The 18,409-nt window shown below is 43.0% G+C and overlaps 1 protein-coding gene across 1 annotated transcript; it reads right to left on the bottom strand.

The window, feature by feature from the left end:
- Positions 1-6,421: 6,421 nt before the first annotated feature.
- On the bottom strand, positions 6,422-14,723 carry LOC116400479 (potassium voltage-gated channel subfamily A member 2). The gene is made up of 2 exons (XM_031878337.1): positions 14,101-14,723; positions 6,422-13,175 (listed from the first exon to the last, which is right to left on the bottom strand). Exon 2 carries the CDS (start codon positions 13,035-13,037, stop codon positions 11,550-11,552), a length of 1,488 nt encoding a protein of 495 aa, XP_031734197.1. The 5' UTR covers positions 13,038-13,175; positions 14,101-14,723; the 3' UTR covers positions 6,422-11,549.
- Positions 14,724-18,409: the final 3,686 nt, after the last annotated feature.

Here is an 18,409-nt window from a genome sequence, read left to right as displayed (position 1 = left end):
ATGTGTGCTGGAAAAGCCCTGGTTACTGCCATGTCACTGGAGACAGATGGACAGGTACTGTATTCAACTCTGAACACCGGGTATCTTCTTATCTAGTGGAACATTGTCGGCCATTGTTGCCGTGCGATGGCTGCATGGCTGGGAGAATAGAAAAGCTATAAATCTTTAAGATTGCAGAGGTGATGGCACTGGTTTTCACACACTGTAGTATGGGTCTAATGCAAAAATAAATGGGTCAAACATAGTTTATTGATAAGCAGGCATATTACCGCTGTGTTGCTGTATGAATCACTGCCCAACACATAATATTCACTGTTTTAGAAATAGTAAGAACACACATGACATAATTTCATCCATTCTGTTAAAGAGGCAATATTAACGATTTTCATATAAATAAATGCTGTTAAGTCACTATCTATTGTAACAGGTAACACAATGGTGATTGAACCCATGACCCACTGACAAAAGTATTGTAATGCTTATATATATATATATATATATATATATATATATATACATATATATTTGCAGTATTAAGAACTGGGTGTCTGTTTTAACATTCCCGCAAAAAAACAACGCCATATTACAGTTTTCCTCCATTGTAAACAGATAAAATGGAACGATGCACACACTTCTGATAAATAGCATGTTAGCGTGGTATATTTCGGACGCAGCCAAAGACTTCCGACTGCTAAACTCTGAGCTCAATTGCTTTGTTTTCACTCATATAGAAATCCTAAATCAACCAGGACTGAAATGCTAAGGATTGCCACTTTAAGGGCTTTGTTCACCTCCAGGAGGTTTCTACTGCATCACTCTCTTTGATCAAACATGAATAATAAATGAAAGCAAGCTGCTAAACCTCCTTTACTATCTCTCCTCCCTGTTGCTTGCACCTGACATGAACGCTCCACCCAGGAACCCCATTATGCCAGCAGGCAACCGGCTCCAATTTCTTACATCATGATACAGACATTCACTTTTTATTATTATATTTAAGGGTCAGGCAGTACAGAAAATATTTAGCTGCATTGCAAGAATTCATATCAACAATGGGTCAAATGTAATGTAAGAGGAGTCGCAAGAGTAAACTTGGCAGTTCCCCTCTATCGAGTGTTTTAGAGTCTGGTGTTTTAGTTTTACGGCCTGACACACTTTTGGTTCACTCTCCGTTCTCAACAACCTCATTGACAGCGGCAACAGTTAGCAACCAGCTGGTGAACACAGTGCGGTATTTAACAGCTAAAGAGCCAGATTTTTACCTGGTTTTGGTGGAGACCAAAACAGAGCTAAAAAAGGAGATGGAATACTGGACATTTGTCAGGTCGTAAAAAATTTCCTCCAATGAATGCTAAATTTACTCTGTATCTTCTGGAAGTGTAGAAGGCAACTGTTAGCCAACCCTTTCGCCGTAACAACATTATGCAGTGATAATAAGCCAGTGTTTATTTTACAATGCAGCTTGTTCTGCTGTTGGATGTTTACAGATGACATAGTTCAGGGGGGTTTCAGACAGAGGGTGAATACAGGTGTATATTCAGACCGATGGTATGAGAAAAATTACGTGTTTTTTGAGCATTAAAGCATGTGAACATATTGTAGTAGAAACCCAAAATACAAGTATATGAACCTGAAAATGAATATGATATGTCCCCTTTAAGGCGTGTGCCTTTCTAGGGCCTCGGATGCAGGTTTTCCTCCAAAATGGATTAGAAACACACACACTCACAGCTGGTCTTCTATCTTTGTCGATTTGGGCGAAGGAACAAAATCAGCGTCATCCACACAGTGATGACGACTCTGAGGCAAGCGGCTGACTCTTCATCAAGAGATCACTGCATACATAATGAATAAGCTTCGTGAGCGAAGTGAGACACATTCACCATAACACCCCCTTACACACACACACACACACACACACACACACACACACACACACACGAGGAGACGCTACCTTCCTTCTGCTGCTGAGCTCATTTTCTGTTTGTCATTTTAAATTGGACTGCTTATCGAGCACATTTGAATGTCCTCGTTTCATTAGGATTTCATTTTTCTCTAAACGATTCCTCTCTGTTCTAATCGTTCCGATAAGACAGTTTTTCACATTAGCCGTGGCGTTTTCTATAAAAGGGGAACATACAGTACTGAACTGATAAGCAGAAAGAAGCCAAGTTATTTGCATAACAAGCAGCATACATGAGGTAGGACGAGGTGGATAGGGAAGTTAAACAAAATGCAGTTGAGGTGGTAAATATTTCCCGTTTGTTCTCTGTGCACAATCTCAGAAGTGGAAGTGGAATGTAAGAGGGGGGAGGCCCTGGGACTGAGATGTTGATAAAATATTAACTCACAGGATATTTAAAGCCTCTGACATTCTCTCCCTGGTCGACATGTTGGAAATGGCCTCCACCAGATGTAGCCAGCAGCAAGGATGCAGTTTTCACCTCAAGATAATTAGTGATCAAGAAAATAAATGACCCTGATCAAAGATTTACTCCAGTCATTTTCCCTCACTTCATCACAGATTGGGGTGACTGCAAGTTCAATGTTTGTACAGTTTAAAATGTAACTTGATAAGTGTCTTTTGGCCGTCACATTAATAGCTGTCATTTTGAATACAATAGAGAGCTGACGAGTGTTTTCTTTAATGCTTTCAGGGGCTTTCACGTCCCCTCTCCGGTTTCATGGATATTCACTAGATTGCCTCTATTTATGAATGTTTTATGTTCGTGGTGTAAATGCCATTTCTAGGCGCTGTATTCTTGGTCAAGACACAATGTGGAAGTCCTTGTGACTACAGTGGTATTTCATTTAATTAATGCAAGTTCATTTTTCATATTATTTAGAATTTTTCGAACCACTTTCTCATAAGAACCATTTGTTAAGTGTTAATGTAACTAGTGGCTTTATCGTTAGTTAATAAATAAGCTGCTAATACTTTATACACTTAGAGGTTTCCCTATCGCTGTTGTTTATATTTGGTGATAGTGTAGTGGCTTCATACTGAACACACTGACACAAGAGTGGTATTGATCTTCTCAACAAGAAAGCACATATTTCCAAAAATGTATTACTTTTTCCTTCATCACGTTGTCTGGACGAAATGGATTTTAGTCCAGACACTCTTCAACGTCCTGAAGAAGAAGTAAAGAACTATCTGAAAAGAAAGTCAAGTGTAATGCTGTAGGAGGATGAACACCAGCTAGAAGGACTTTTCACAACCCAAAAATGAGTAATTTACCACGAACAAAGCCATTCCCTGCAATTTAGAAAGCAAGTAACAGAGTTACACCCTGTTCCACTTTTACAGCCCCAGGAGGTTGTTGTTACATTGTATTGTTGTCCATTCATTATAATCTCTCTAACCCTCCAACAGTGGCACAAACAGCCCGGGGCTCCTAAACATGAACTCGCTTCATTTGTACTTCATATGTCGCCGCCTCAGATGACAGAGGATTGCCAAACCTCACCTCCATCACTGAGATTAAACTTCTACCACGAGGAAGGCCGCCATGTACCCAGAGATGGGCAAAGATACATCAAAATGTATTTTGATACAAAATACAAAATACCCCTCAAATAAATGTATCAAAATAAAATACAAAATACTGGTGCCAGAAAATGTAACAAAATACAACACATGTATTTTGTATTTAAAATATAGGAACTACTTTTTCTGGATTTTCCGTTTTCTCACAATTTGGTATAGCGGAGCATTCAGGTTTGGGCTATAATGTACACAAAGCTCTGGTGAAGCCCACACAAAGGAAGAACAGTCACAGAATGTCAGTGTAACTAAGCACATCTGTGCTTGTTGATGGTCCTTCTTGAACATCATCTTGCTGAGACATGTTGTCCACCTGGCCAACTGTAGAATGTATGAAATAATAAAACTAAGAATACTTTCATAATATGCCTTTTAAATAAAATAAATTGGATATTTAATGTTTTTTTTGTTTTTTTTAACATCTACTGTCATAGCCTGGCTAACTGTGAACTATATTATCTGCCAGTAATTGATATGGCATTATGACATTCACATTGAGAAGATACAGCATAACTTATAATACAGTGCAAGATTAGATGGTCAGACATCTCTTGATGAGGTTATCATGAACATACAAGCTCCCAATCTCCCTCTTCCTATAGCTAGCTACTCGACTGATAATTTAACTTGCTAAACACTGGCTATGCACTAGCCTAGACAGCATGCTAGCATCATTAGCATGTTAGCATCGAGCTTGATATTATAACCATCACCATGTATATACAATAGGCTATGTAGCCAGACCCAGACATACATTATACATCAAGCTAGCACTCAGATAAACTATTTACGTTGACAGACAATCCGTTGAACTTGAAGATCTGAAGACTGAACTCATGAACTGTTTTTTGATTCGTGGAGAAAATATTTTGAGTATTTTAAATACAAAATTACTCCACTCTAAAGTATTTTGTTTCAAATTACGTTCGATTTTTATCGGCCCTATCAAATACAAATTACAAAATACTCAAAAGTAATTGAAATACGTATTTCAAATACAAGTAATAGAAATACTGTCCATCTCTGCGTGTACCGCACAAACACCACACGTTGACACCTGCTAGTGAAGCTTATCGAAGTCCTGCCGCCTGATAATCACCGGGTTTCCTGTGACCATTCCCCACGTTGTTTATTCAGCCCACCTTGTTATTATGTAAAAGAGGATTTTCTCTACTCGACATACTGGTCTGGTGTTTCATATAACGCCATGTCTCCTGGTTTTGTGTGTGCTTATGAGCTCGGGAGCATCTGTCCAGTTTGTGCTCTCACAAGTTCACCATCCCCTATGAGAAAGGATGCATGTTGGCTGACCTTAACACAGCCCATTGGTCATTAGTGTGTGTGTGTGTGTGTGTGTGTGTGTGTGTGTGTGTGTGTGTGTGTGTGTGTGTGTGTTAGTTCTCAATGGGGCCATCACACTATGTGAGTGTATTGATCCTCCGTATGACTCTGGAGGGAGCAGGCGTGGACATGTGTCCCATTGTGTCTGGAAACCCAACACTACTGTTACTTATCTCTCCACTAGAAGAGACTCAATTACTGGTCAGACCCATGAAAATATGCAGTGATTATGCAGAATAAATCCTGATTGTGGAAGGCAATCCTATAGTATATGTAAAATATTGCAGTTTTCATTGCAATTCTATTTGACTATAATTCCACCCTTTTTAAAATATATATTGTTTTACTTTTTACTCTAATATGTTTATTTGACATCTGCAGCTTTTATACTTTTCAGATTGATCCAGTGATTCCCAACCTCTCTCTTTCTTTTGGCTTCTTACAAAAAAAAACCGCAGTGTCTAGTCGGGGCCTCTTATCACATTTCAGATATCTATGAGTTGTTTTCCCAATAAACCTTCTCTGTTTTATGAAAGAGTTTGAAGCCCAAAGAGATATATTTATCGAGCATTTCACAAAAGTAGAAAAGATTAGAGAAATTGTACAAAAAGATATATAGTAGTTAAAACTTGCTCCACCTCAGGCAGCTTCAACAGAAAATTGCTATACTTACACATTGATGCATCATATTAACAATCTAGTATAATAGTATACATTAATATATTCATATATACTCAGAGGGGGACATTTATTTGCATAATGAGTACTTTTACTTTTATCACTTGAAGTATTCTTTGATAATACTTCTGTACCTTAACTTAAGTAAGGACTTTTACTTGTAATTGAGTATTTTTGGATCATTCTATTGGTAAAGATACAATTTAAATTTGCCTTTGAACAAAAATAACCTCTCTTAGTTTAACTGATGGACAACTGAGGTACATTGTGGCTTTTCTGCAACAACTCCCCTAGAGGGCAGTATTGTTGCTCTCTCCATTTTTCCTCATCACTGCACAAACAAGGTTCCACATACAACTGAACATCCATCTCCATTATTTTAATCTTCACCTCGAGCCAAACGACTAGGGCCCAGTCACAGCTAGTCTGCTAAAGAAGCAACCATTTCAACTGGCTGCAGGGCTCCTCGGGTGATGACTGGTGGCTGATATCAGGGCAGGAGTTAACGAGTGTAAACATCTGAACACCTCCTAATAACGAGGTGTGGTCCGGTGACGGGGCAGCCCTGTGGATTAGCAGCAAGTCCCACTGCGCTTGGCTCCTAATTACCGGCTGGTGAGCACAGTGCAAGCCTGTATGTCTGCTCAACCGTTCCCCCGATGTGGGCATGCTACCATCCCTGACAAACAAAACACACACACACACACACACACACACACACACACACTCTCTCTCTCACACTCCTCCGTAACAATAACAACAACAACAGGCATTGTTGTGGCCATTTATCATTTAGTTCTTTTCTGTGCAGTGATAAGTGTGTTTCCTATCACAGGGAAATGAATAAGATACATGTTTCACCACAGGCATCAGAAGCCACCTGCAGCAGGCCTGTGTTCCTGCTGCCCCTGTCCTTGGTTTGGGCTGCTCCATCCTGCCTGCCTCTCTCCCCGAGCTGCAGAGTGCTGGACTGCATTGGCAGATCAAAGCAAGAATAATGACTACAGCAGAGATGTAGCTACAGCACCGAGGCCCCGAGTGTTCCCGCTCGCAATGCAGAGCTGTAGTTAAACCACGGGCGGACTAAAGATAGCAGGAAGCACAGAACATGACGGCAGTCACCTCGCAAAACCGTGCAGGTGTGGATGTGACCGTGAGGTGAGGAGAGGCAAAAAAGAAACCATAGGAAGAAAGCAGAAGATCACAAGAGACGTCTGCTTGTATCTCCAAATTGCAATTGCAGAATGTATGGATCTTAAAGAAATAAACATTTTTCCCCCCATTGTGGCTTGTTACACATGGATGTAACTGTGCTGCCATGAAGAGTTCACCATGAAGGATTTATTTTCCTCTGCCATCTCCTTTCCACCCCGTCTCCACCTCCGCTCACGTTCATCCTCCTGCTCCTCTCTCTTTCTCTAACAAAAACGCTATTAATAGAACACCCTGCTCTCTCTTTTAAACTGCAAGGAGCACACACCGTGCACTTAAAGGGAGGAAGGAGCTGAAGATACCAGGAGACGTTTTGAAAATGTCCTCCACACTACCAGTGGCTACAAAGCTCTGGGTGTCCTAAAAATAACAACAAAGGGGCCCTTTAATCGATTCGTGGCATTTTGCATCAGCGCAGACGTTCTTCAGGCTAAAATTAGCTCCTCAGATCATTTGGCTGACTAAATAAATGCCTTGCGAAAAAATGTGAAGAAGGCTGCAGAAACATTTGATGAACACCTCTCATGTGCGTCCTCTTCATACTGAAAATCACTTGAGCAGTAAAAGGTGACACACAATAAACACACTGACCATAACATTTCAGTTGAATTATTATTGGCTTTATTACCGATATTACTTTGTCAGGGTTATGATCATTTGGAAGGAGTATATGCATCTTAGATTTCACATGTTTTTCTTGTCCATAGATTGTCCTTTTTGTCTTGTAAAGTGCAGATAATACTACGTTTTAAATCCAGACTTCACATACAGTATATAGTACATGGTTTTTGCTTCATCATCCATTGGTTCTTATTTACATTATTCTCTCACATTTCATTTCATAGAAAGAAAATCCATTATCCACTGTACCATTGTTGATGGATGTTTTCAGGCCTCTATGATATGGGGGGGATGGGGTGGGGAAGGGTGAAGAACTGTACATATTGTTTCAGTGGATGCCTCACTACCAGGCTCTGGAGGGGTCAAACGAAAACAACAACAACAGCAAAAAAACGTTCTTCCTCAAACGCACACATGCATACAGATTGCATATTGATCTTCTTGTTTCCCCACATGTATGAGTTTTTTTCTATGTGTGAGTTGTCTCAAAGAGCTGACATCGCAGTTTCAACAAACAGAAGGTCAGAAAAGCTCACATTCACATTCAGCCAACGTGTGAGTGTTTGACGTCCAGCAGCAGAATATTGCAAAGCGTTTCTCTTGTGGTTCGTTTTTCAAATGCGGCGTCAGCTCTCAGGGTCGACTGTAATAAAACATAAAACATTCAGTATTTGAACCTTCTCAACTACCAGCTAGCATACTCTGCATAGATGTCTCAGTGTATTCACTATTGGGCACCCTTCTCATGGAGTGGATTTGCTGGTGGGTCCCTCAGCAGGTGAGAGATGATTTTTTTTTTTTTATTGTATTTTAGTTTTTTTTAGAGGCTGTGGTGCTCCTTCTAAAGCGATACAACATCTTTTGGATGGACTTTGTTTTCACTGAATAAAAACATTTCACAGATTAAATCTGCAGGTCTACAGATGAGGATGATTCTGCTCGTCTTTGTGCTTGAAGCAGAAATAACCGTTGATACACAACTCGTGGGCTCCCGTGTGCGAGTTGCTACAATGAATTTGGCTGAGGTATAGTGACGTGCCCAATTTCAAACGTAACAGATAAATGTTGCATGTATCCGTAACATTTATCATTAATATATGTAAAGAAAAACAAAACAAATGGAATGCAGACAATAACGATACAATGCATTTGCATGCATAGACAAATATTTTTGGTCAGACTGTGAGTGGTTCTTTTTCCCCACATAAACAAGTATATGCAAATGGCTGTTTCATAAATGCAGCTGTACAACCAGGCTAAGACGCTGACATTCAGTGGTTCTCTCTCTCTTTCTCGCCCATACACACTTGTACACATGCACACACTCACCCATGCCCACGCACAGACAACTCCTACAGAGCTGTGCATCCATACACCCACAACAATACTCAACTGATGATCAACCAGATCTTGGTTGGACGGTGGAGGTCCGATGAGGTTCATTCTTTTAAAAAACAACAACATCTTTGTTCTCCACACAGACCCATCCACCCAAAGGATTATAGGAATATTGCTAAATAACTATCTAATCTGGTCCTACCTTGAGTCACAGACCATTTTAACATCTCAATCCACCTTCATGCCACTCTCGGGAAAGTAACAAACAGAAGTGCTCCACAACCCTTTCAACATACATGAGAGTAAACGTCAGCAGCCTCATGTCAGGCAGTTGGACGAGGCATCCTGAGCACATATTGACAGCGATGGTGTCAAAACATTTTGCTACTGCAGGTTATAGACCCTAGAGAGCAGAATGAAACCCTAAGACTAAAGATGTACATCCTGGCATGACAGAATTTGTTTAGACAGTTGTTGCTACAGGCCTTCTCCTAATCCATCACCTTTCTCATTCCCTAGGACACGTCTGTGAAAAGATGAAGAAAGGCAAGAGACTCACGAGTGAAGTCAGAGGACCCCCTCGGTTAGCCAATACCTGCTACACTGCTGCTAATTATCACTTCCCATATTGACGTTACTGCCTTTGACTGTTACCTTGGCAGTGTTGAGCGAACAGTGGATGAATCTCAGCTGGACACAATCCTAGAATCAGTACCTAGTTCACATTCGATGCCAACTTTTACAGACAGAGTGAGCTTCTGGTGTCATAAGACTTCTTAGAGGACAGCCAGTCTCCATTTCAATTCTGAACAATTTAACGCCAATACAAAATCTCTGACTCTGGTATGGGGTGATACCGTTTTGGACACCGACCTGCCTTTCAACAATTCATTCACAGAAGGCATTTTTATACAGAGTAAAGCAAACGTTTAGTATCTAAACGTGTGTCAGGTTTGCTGGAAAACCCGCTAGCAAAGAATATGCTTTTAAATTGGCGAGTAAGAGTGTGTCTCTGGCACTCTGAACAGGCTCTGAAACAGGAGAACATAGAAACTGTGCTCAGAACAATTATTATTGTCATCGAAAATAAAAACATGGCAATGATCTGAGCATTGTGGAAAGGCTCTTGCTTTCTCTTAAACATTGCTATTTTAAGTTTTTTATTTCTCCGATAAAAGTATATGTGTACTGTTATATGTGTCTTGTCTGTATACATATATTTCATATAAGCAATATATATTTCTATTGTATTAATTACACATTTTTTTGTGTGGCTTCTTCTTTGATCTTAATTGCATGCTTCTAGGAATGTTTTTGAGGTCATGCAACACTAGGAGATTAGCGTAAACCCAGATAAAAAGGCAGTTCGGGGGGGGGGAGCTTTGTTCTATACACAAATCCTAAAAAGTTGCTATTTTCATCGTGAGGACACGATTGTGTGACAAACCTGTGAAAAAGACAGCACTGCAAGTCTATCACAGGTGCAACTGGGATTGATGTCAAAAACTAGAGTGTGAGTTTGCGGCTGAAGTTTAACGCAATGACTTCTACATGGTATGTTAGTATCGGCGAGGATACCGTATCCTGTTTAGGGGGGTATTTCGACTTATGATTATTCCTTAAGAAATCCTCTAACATACAGCTTTATGCGTGACCGCTACCTGCAGTCTGCCTTTTTTTAAAGTGTGGTGTGATGACACAGTGGTGTGATGAAGCAAGTGGCAGTCGAGAAACAAGTGGAAATTCTCATTCAGATAAAAATGTCATGCAATAATCTACTGACTAACTGTTTACTACTAACAGCACCTATCTACTGGCTATCAGTTAAGTCACAGTTAACCTACTATTTGAATACGTACTGTGTGCGTGTGTGTGCGTGTGTGAAACTGTGAAAAACAAACAAAACAAGAAGAAACATTCAAGTTGTCCTCAAAGCTCTGCAGTAAGACCAGTTTTGGGTGAATGGAAGGGAGGAAAGCTTGCATTGCAATACATACAGTAAGACCAAAGCAGTGAAAAGTCAAGGCCATTCTCAGTCATTCATCAGATACTGATGTCTGCTGGGAAAAAAAGGTGTCGAACCATAAGCTACGCGCTGATGGCTGTCATTCATCCTTGAAATAACGTGGTGTGCTTAACCACCAACCTCGTCACAAGTCGCCCACAGGCTATATCAGCGCTGAAGGGAGCTTGCTTTATGCTCACACATCCTCTTATTTCTAAATGGTAGCGTAAGACAGTTCTCGTTTCATTGGCTCCAGGAAGCAGCATATGTAGCGCACAAGTAGGGCTCTTCAGAAAGCGCATGGCAGAGCAGCTTGCCTTGGGAAATGAGAGGCCGAGGGACGGGGGACGAAAGCAGGGCTGGTGTGGCTTTTTTTCTTTCTTTTTGAAAGCAATACTTCTTTTTTTTTTCTTGCCTTGTTCTCCCTTTTTCTTTTCTTTTTGTGCACTACTATTAGCTACTGTTGTGAGCAGGACATTTTTAGGCATTGTTATTTTTTTCAAAACAGCCACACACACACACACACACAAAAAAAAGCAAACTCCATGCAGAAATGTAAAATTAGAAATTTCACTCTGTTTGACAGTTATCAGGAGTTTTAAGGGCAAGTTGTGAGGAGGGAAGACAGGATGAGCAAGGAGTGAGCGGATGGTCTTTGCATTTTTTTTCACTGTCTATCATCATCATCATCAACATCCTAAATTCTATGCCTTTATTTTTTTCCAGCACACGTGAGATGGGAGCCTATCCCGTCCAGTTGCTCAGCTCCACATTTCCCGCTGTGACGGGGAGGAAAAAAGCAGAAGACTACACGTCTGTGAGCATTTTGGTGATGTTTACATAGTTTGTGTTGGCCAGCGTGCAGTTGGCCGTCTTAAGGTTCTCCTCCTGAATGTCCTCGCGGCTGTTGTTCACCGCCTCCTGGATCTCCATATAGTCCGATTTACTAATGGTGGAGCCGCTCCGGCTCTTCTGCAGCTCCTCGGCCGAATCGGCTTTGGGCACGTTGACCTGCAGGTACTGCGCCTGTTCTTCGCCTTCAGTCTCGCGGTGATAGAAGTAGTTGAAGTTGGACACAATGACAGGCACGGGCAAGGCAATGGTCAGCACACCTGCAATGGCACAGAGGGAGCCCACGATCTTGCCACCGATCGTCGTTGGGACCATGTCGCCGTAGCCGACTGTTGTCATGGACACCACCGCCCACCAGAACGCATGCGGGATGCTTTCGAAGTGTGACTCGGGCTCGTCTGCTTCGGCGAAAAAGACGGCGCTCGAGAAAAGTATGACCCCTATGAAGAGGAAGAAAATGAGCAGGCCCAGCTCTCTCATGCTGGCTTTCAGGGTCTGACCCAAAATCTGAAGCCCCTTGGAGTGACGGGAGAGCTTGAAAATTCTGAAGACTCGCACCAAGCGGATGACCCTGAGAATGGCTAAAGACATGGCTTGCTGACCCGCCTGACCATCGTCTGGCTTTTCTGCGAGCTCTGTGCCAAGAGTGATGAAGTATGGGATGATGGCAACAATATCAATTATGTTCATTATATTACCAAAAAAGCCCGCTTTGCTGGGGCAGGCAAAGAAGCGCACTAGAAACTCAAAGGAGAACCATATGATGCAGAGAGTCTCCAGGATAAAGAAGGGGTCAGTGAAGTAGGTGGAATTATAGGTGAAGATTGTGGTGTTGGTCTCGGGTGAATAGACTTTCGTGTGAGACTTGTGCAAATCGTCATCGTCATTGCGGAAAATGGGGAGGGTCTCCAAGCAGAAACTGACAATAGATATCAGGATAACCATGACAGAGATTATGGCAATAATCCTAGCAGGACCTGAGCTCTCTGGATACTCAAACAGCAGCCATACCTGTCTCTGAAACTCATTATCTGGAAGAGGCCGCTCCTCCTCCTTGACGAACCCCTCATCTTCTCTGAATATCTCGATGGCTTCGTCGCCGAGCTCGTAGAACCGAATCTCCTCTGAGAAAATATCAAGGGTGACGTTGACCGGCCTTCTTAGCCGGCCCCCTGACTGGTAATAATACAATATGGCGTCAAAGCTGAGTCTGTTCCTGTCGAAAAAGTACTCGTTCCTCAGCGGGTCAAAGTACCGCATCCTCTTTTTGGGGTCCCCCAGCAGAGTTTCAGGGAACTGGGAGAGGGTCTTGAGTTGAGTCTCAAAGCGCAGCCCTGAGATGTTGATGACCACCCTCTGACAACACTCGTGGTCGGCCTCCGGGTCGTAGTCCTGCGGGTGTGCAGCCGCCTCGTCAGAGGTGTCGCCGGTGGCTACAGTCATTCTGCGGGGGGGGGGAGGCCTGCACTTTTCAGTGAGTCTGGGTCTTGCAGCCTGGAGAGCTGCAGGCAGGGGCCAGGAGAGGGAGGGGGCTCGACACCGTAAAGACCTGACGGCCACAGGATGTCACCTAGGACCTGACTGCATGCAGGACAGATAAAGCAAAGACAGACAACAAGGTCAGGTAAACCGGAGACATGATTCAGCACTCAATACTTCTGCCATTAAGTCCGGAGATGTCAGGAATGCTTTTAACAACTGAAAATAGGTGCAAACGAAGCCGCCCTCTGAAACAATGTCAGTAGATTTGATATGACTTATGTAAAGTTATACTGTCCTGAGAAGGCAATCGATGCAACAATGAATCAGCTCATGGAAACTTGAGGCTGACAGTCCTGCTCCTTACTCGGGCTAATGAATATGCAAATAAGCCATCCGCCTTGCATATAAATTGCTTCAATGCAGGTAAACTCTGGGGCTAACTGGCACATAAAAGCATACGGACACTCGGAAATTAGGACACTGATCTGCTGCAATGGACAAAACCCACTGAAATGAATGGAACTAGCTTTTCTGCAGTAAAGCCATGCATGGATGTGGCAATGCAGCAGGCACCGAATTCATACAGACAGCATCCTGTCTAGAATATCATAGAAATCCACTGCGGTCTGAACACCAAATGTATGAGACGCTTTCGAGATGTACTGCTGTACCAAACAAAACACACACACACACCTCATACTAACTGACTTCAGTTTTGTGTTGTTGGAGCATTTTAGTCTTGAAATGGTGCCCGTCTCTGAAATATTCAAAAACATCTATAAATAATTTATCCATGGAAGGAAATAGGTTCCAAGAGAAAAAAAAAAATGTATCTCTTGCCTGCATCATCTCCACTCACAGAGTGGCAGCACCGTTTTCCAAAATAACATCCTTATGAAACATACAACAAATCTATAACTGCTGATGGCCTAATATCACAAAATGCCAAGACTTTAAAATATATATTTATATATATATTTGAAATCAGAGATGATAAGCTGCTTTATCTTGATCTTCAACATACCTGCAGGCATCTTTTTCATATCTGATGGGAGTTGATGCTCCCGGTACCAGGAAGGTGAATAACCAGCTGCGACAATCAGGTCTCCAAAGTGGGTAAAAAAAAAAATCCAATGTGGGGCAGTCGATGATAGTCACCTCATGTTGTCTGCAGCATCCTCGCAGTGTACACCGGGTACAGTATGTGCGGGTGTGTCCTCGCTTTCCCCTCCCAGACTCCTTTCCTCCGGGTAGGCTGTTGTGGGATGGCGATTGGCAAAAAAAACAGAAAGAAAAAAAAAAGGGCGGAGGGAACCGATCAAGGAGGTGCTGGTGCTTCCCTTACTAACCAAAAGGTGCTGGGATCAGCAGAATGATTTGCCTCCGCTGTTGCCCTCCGCTCCAGCGTGACTGTCACGAGCTGTGGCTGCAGACAGCCGCAAAGGTAAATGGTACTGATGAGGTGCTCGGAGAGGCAACATCTGCAAAGGGAGGGAGGACAAAGCAAGGCGCGGAGGAGGGAGAGGGCTTCAAAAAAAAATCTTATGACCAGGATTTAATAATTAGACGCGTTCTGGGACACGTGCATCAACAATGAGTTCATCTTTTCATGTCGGCGTGAGAATAAATCTGCAATCACCAATTTACATGTTTATTTCTTATTTAGGCACGCCACGTGAATCACCGCCAAGACTCCCGTGTGTGCGCCGCAGATATACGCTCGTGCGAGTGCCTCCAAACGTTTAGAGCACGCGGACACAGTTCTGAGAGTATCCTAATAGCCGACACGGTGAACAGAGCGGCGTCTTCAGACACTGACTTGAAACGACATGCATGAAAGAATCGCCCAACGTAGGGGGCTACGAGAATACGCAATAACAGTGAGCCAGAGCCCAGCGCGCGCGCGCACACTCACACACACACACACACACACACACGTACACACACACACACACGAATATAAAGTGCCCTTTTATTGATCCTGCATGGTCTCTGCTCGGCAGGAGGTGAGAGAGGTTTTTTTTTTTCTTCAGGTGAAAGACTTGTGGGTGAAACATATTTCTGTAGCAGTCAGCAGTGGCCGCTGCATGGTGTTTAAATGTTATATAGTGGAACCTGCATTCGGACACTGCTGTGCATACCAAGAGCCGTGCTCGTGATGGAGCAAGCAAGAGGAGAAAACACAAGGTGCTCTCCATCTGCACTGAAGCCTATAGCACCACTCCTTATCCCTTATCTGCAGTGTGGGCAGTTTAAAGCGGTACACATCTCCATCATTGTTCAGCAGCACTGCTGTTGGCCAGCTGGTTTCAATGCCAAATATATAGGCAAATAAGTATGTATTGTAGTTTATTTTAGCGAGATTAGACCCATATACAAGGTTGAGTTATAGGAGCTATTTTATTTTGGAAACTACTTTGGAATGTTCATTGGCATTGTCCCACACACACAATGTTTTAGTGGGGTGTCTTCCTCACTCATGTCTTTTCCAGGGCTTTATTGCTGACATTATAATAACATCCAGAGGCAACAACTTGAATTCAAGTTTGGTGTTGTTACTCTTGTTACAGCAGTTATATTCCCTTTCCTGGCGACAAGCGGCATCGATAATAGATAAGAGGGTGACGAAAATAGAGCAAAACCTCAACATTGTGTTCTGCTATATTCAAAACGAAGATCAAAAAGATCAATAGTAAATCTTTCCCCTGCTATCAATGCTGGAGCTGGGAATCAAAGCACCGTGGCCAGAAGGGACCTCCAGAGAAGCCAAAGGTCAGCGGGAATCCCTCGGATGTGAAGGGGAGGAGGTGAACGAGGTGAAACGGGGGTGGGGGGTGGGGGGGGGGGGCCAGCCGGATGATTTGTGTGAGACTCGGCTTTGCCAAGGTTACTCCTGGCAGATCCGAGACCACCACGGCTCATCCCTTCTGTCTGTCTGTCTGCCTGCTGCCACACACGTGCAGATATACCTCTTACTATCTTTTAATGGCTTTCCCAAGTTCCTCATGACAGCACGCAGCCATTATTTATGACCCGGGGCCCATTACCAATACTGTTAATTCAGGCTCTAAAACTCAGTTCACTTTGCATTAGCAGGGCTGCTTTAATTAAAAGCGAAGGGTCCCAGCACTCAAAATGCTGTGCTGTGTTTTTGTCATATGTGGGGACATGAGAATGGGTGCAATGGTTGGCAGAGAAGGTGTCAATGAGGAATTTGTTTTCAAGAGGTATTGATTTCAGGTCTCCATCAGATGCTGTTTTGGGGAAAGGAACAGAGGGCAGAGAAAATGATCTTGAGGACTGAAGGGTCATTATCACTGAGCAACCAGCTGAACGCCATGTTGTCTTCACTCTGCTGTCGTTTGATTATTTTACGAATAAAGGCATTCGTTCTCAATTGTTGATCAGCCAAGGACCCCTTACAAGATAGAGTACACGCCAGTCGCAGAATAAGACACAGGCTATTTTATTCCAGTCTTCGTTATGTGAAAGAACAACACAAGAGAAATGTGTTACAAATTAAAAAATATGAATTATTATTCATTGAACTATAAAGCCTTTTATACCAAAAATAATGAATCTGAACAGTTTTCCGACCCCCTGGCAGAGTGCCACAAACCCCATACCCCACTTTGACATCACTGGTGTATATGATACCAGAGTTTCCTTCTTACGTCGTGCCCACCCTCCGGTTCCCCCTCAGGTTACCTCTGCCAGCACTGTTGCTGTTGTGTGCACTGTTCGTGCTGTTAGCACCGTTAGCTGCTAGCCCCCGGCTCAGCCGTCTCCGTGTTGAAAGCGTTGAGTCAATATGCTTTGAATTCCTGAGACCCTTTAACTCGGGGGTATTCAATTAAAGTTCAACGATGTCCAGAGAATTTCCTCATGCTAAGGTCCGGAACATCACAATAATGTCTGATTTAGCCGAGTAGCATCACGTGAGTTTGTTTACAACGCATGTAATTGGTCGGTATGTTTCCTGGACCGCTGAACGAGTGCCTTAAAGGCTAAAAAATCTGCACCGGTTAAATAGAAGCGCTCTGTAAAAATGTAATAATTCTCAATTATCGATCAGTTATAGGTCCAGGTCCAGAGACAACGGCATCTGGGTCCGGACTCGGACCGCGTTCCACCTCTATCAGTGACCCCTGCTTTAACTTCTCAAATGTAAAACTCATAACAACTGTGTCAGCACTGCTCTGCCTCAGTGCTCTGGACTGCAGTGCACTTTTTAAGGTCTGTTGAACCTCTTTGCTCCTTGACACTGCATTGCAGCAGCCACAGGTTTCAAGCACACACGCAGTATAAATATCCTGTGTATATTTCCTCATTGGAGAATTCCCATGCAAGAATCATCACCATATTTAATGAGAATCTTATGCTAAATAGATCCCATGTGTATTCTGACTAGAGACGCTTAATCAATACATAAAGAAGTGTGGCTCAGGTAAACAAATATATAGCGATGCAGCTCCTTCTCTGAGCCCCTGGAGCTAACAGTACATCTGATGCAGAGACAGGAAGAGATGCAGATAAAGAAGGGAGGGATAGGGAAGAGAGAGCTTTGTACAAAGAGAGGGTGGAGAAGAAAAGTGAGGGAAAGGAGAGCGTCATGCTCATCTGATCGAGGCCCAGCAGGATGAGAGCACACACTGGAAAAGAGCCAGACACAAGAACATTGGTCCACTGCGGTATACTGCCAAGCTGCTTCTCTCACTTATACCCGGATAACCTCACAGAGGTCTGCACCCACCCGCTGCAAGAGCTAATTATCTACACTCACAGGTCTGCAGAATACCATGTGGACATTTTCCTCATAGTGACAGTGTGTGTGCAAACGCATGCTGCCGATCTGCAATTCAAAAGCTACAGCATGAAACATCGGGCTGAAACAAACACACACGTTACTATATGGCTTCTTCATTTGTATCGACAGCTGCAAAATAACAAACAAAACATAATAATCGAGGCTTCATTGAATTCAGTGAGCTATCCCGACGCTGAAGGACTGTGAGTCAGTCAGTGAGGGAGTCAGTGCCACTGCTGCAGGGATACCCTTATGCTGCAGGCCTTTCACACAATGTGTCTGTATGACTGAGCGAAATTCAATTCAAGGTAAGTGCTTGCTACAGGAACACTGCAGGTTGTATTACACCAAGGTCACTGGACAGAAGATACCGTTTATATGAGGGTGAGAGGACGAATATGAAACTGATTGTGTGTCTGTGACGATGAGCTTTTCACATGCACGGCGAGGCTCTGTAAAGGGAAGCGGCTGACTTTATGCATTGCATGCAGCAGTGACTTATTGCAGCATATTGCTCCCCCCCCCC

Source organism: Anarrhichthys ocellatus, unplaced genomic scaffold, assembly GCF_004355925.1.
Source record: "Anarrhichthys ocellatus isolate YVR2014 unplaced genomic scaffold, GSC_Weel_1.0 scaffold173, whole genome shotgun sequence".
Classification (NCBI taxonomy): domain Eukaryota; kingdom Metazoa; phylum Chordata; class Actinopteri; order Perciformes; family Anarhichadidae; genus Anarrhichthys; species Anarrhichthys ocellatus.
This window is presented reverse-complemented; position numbering and strand designations above follow the sequence as displayed.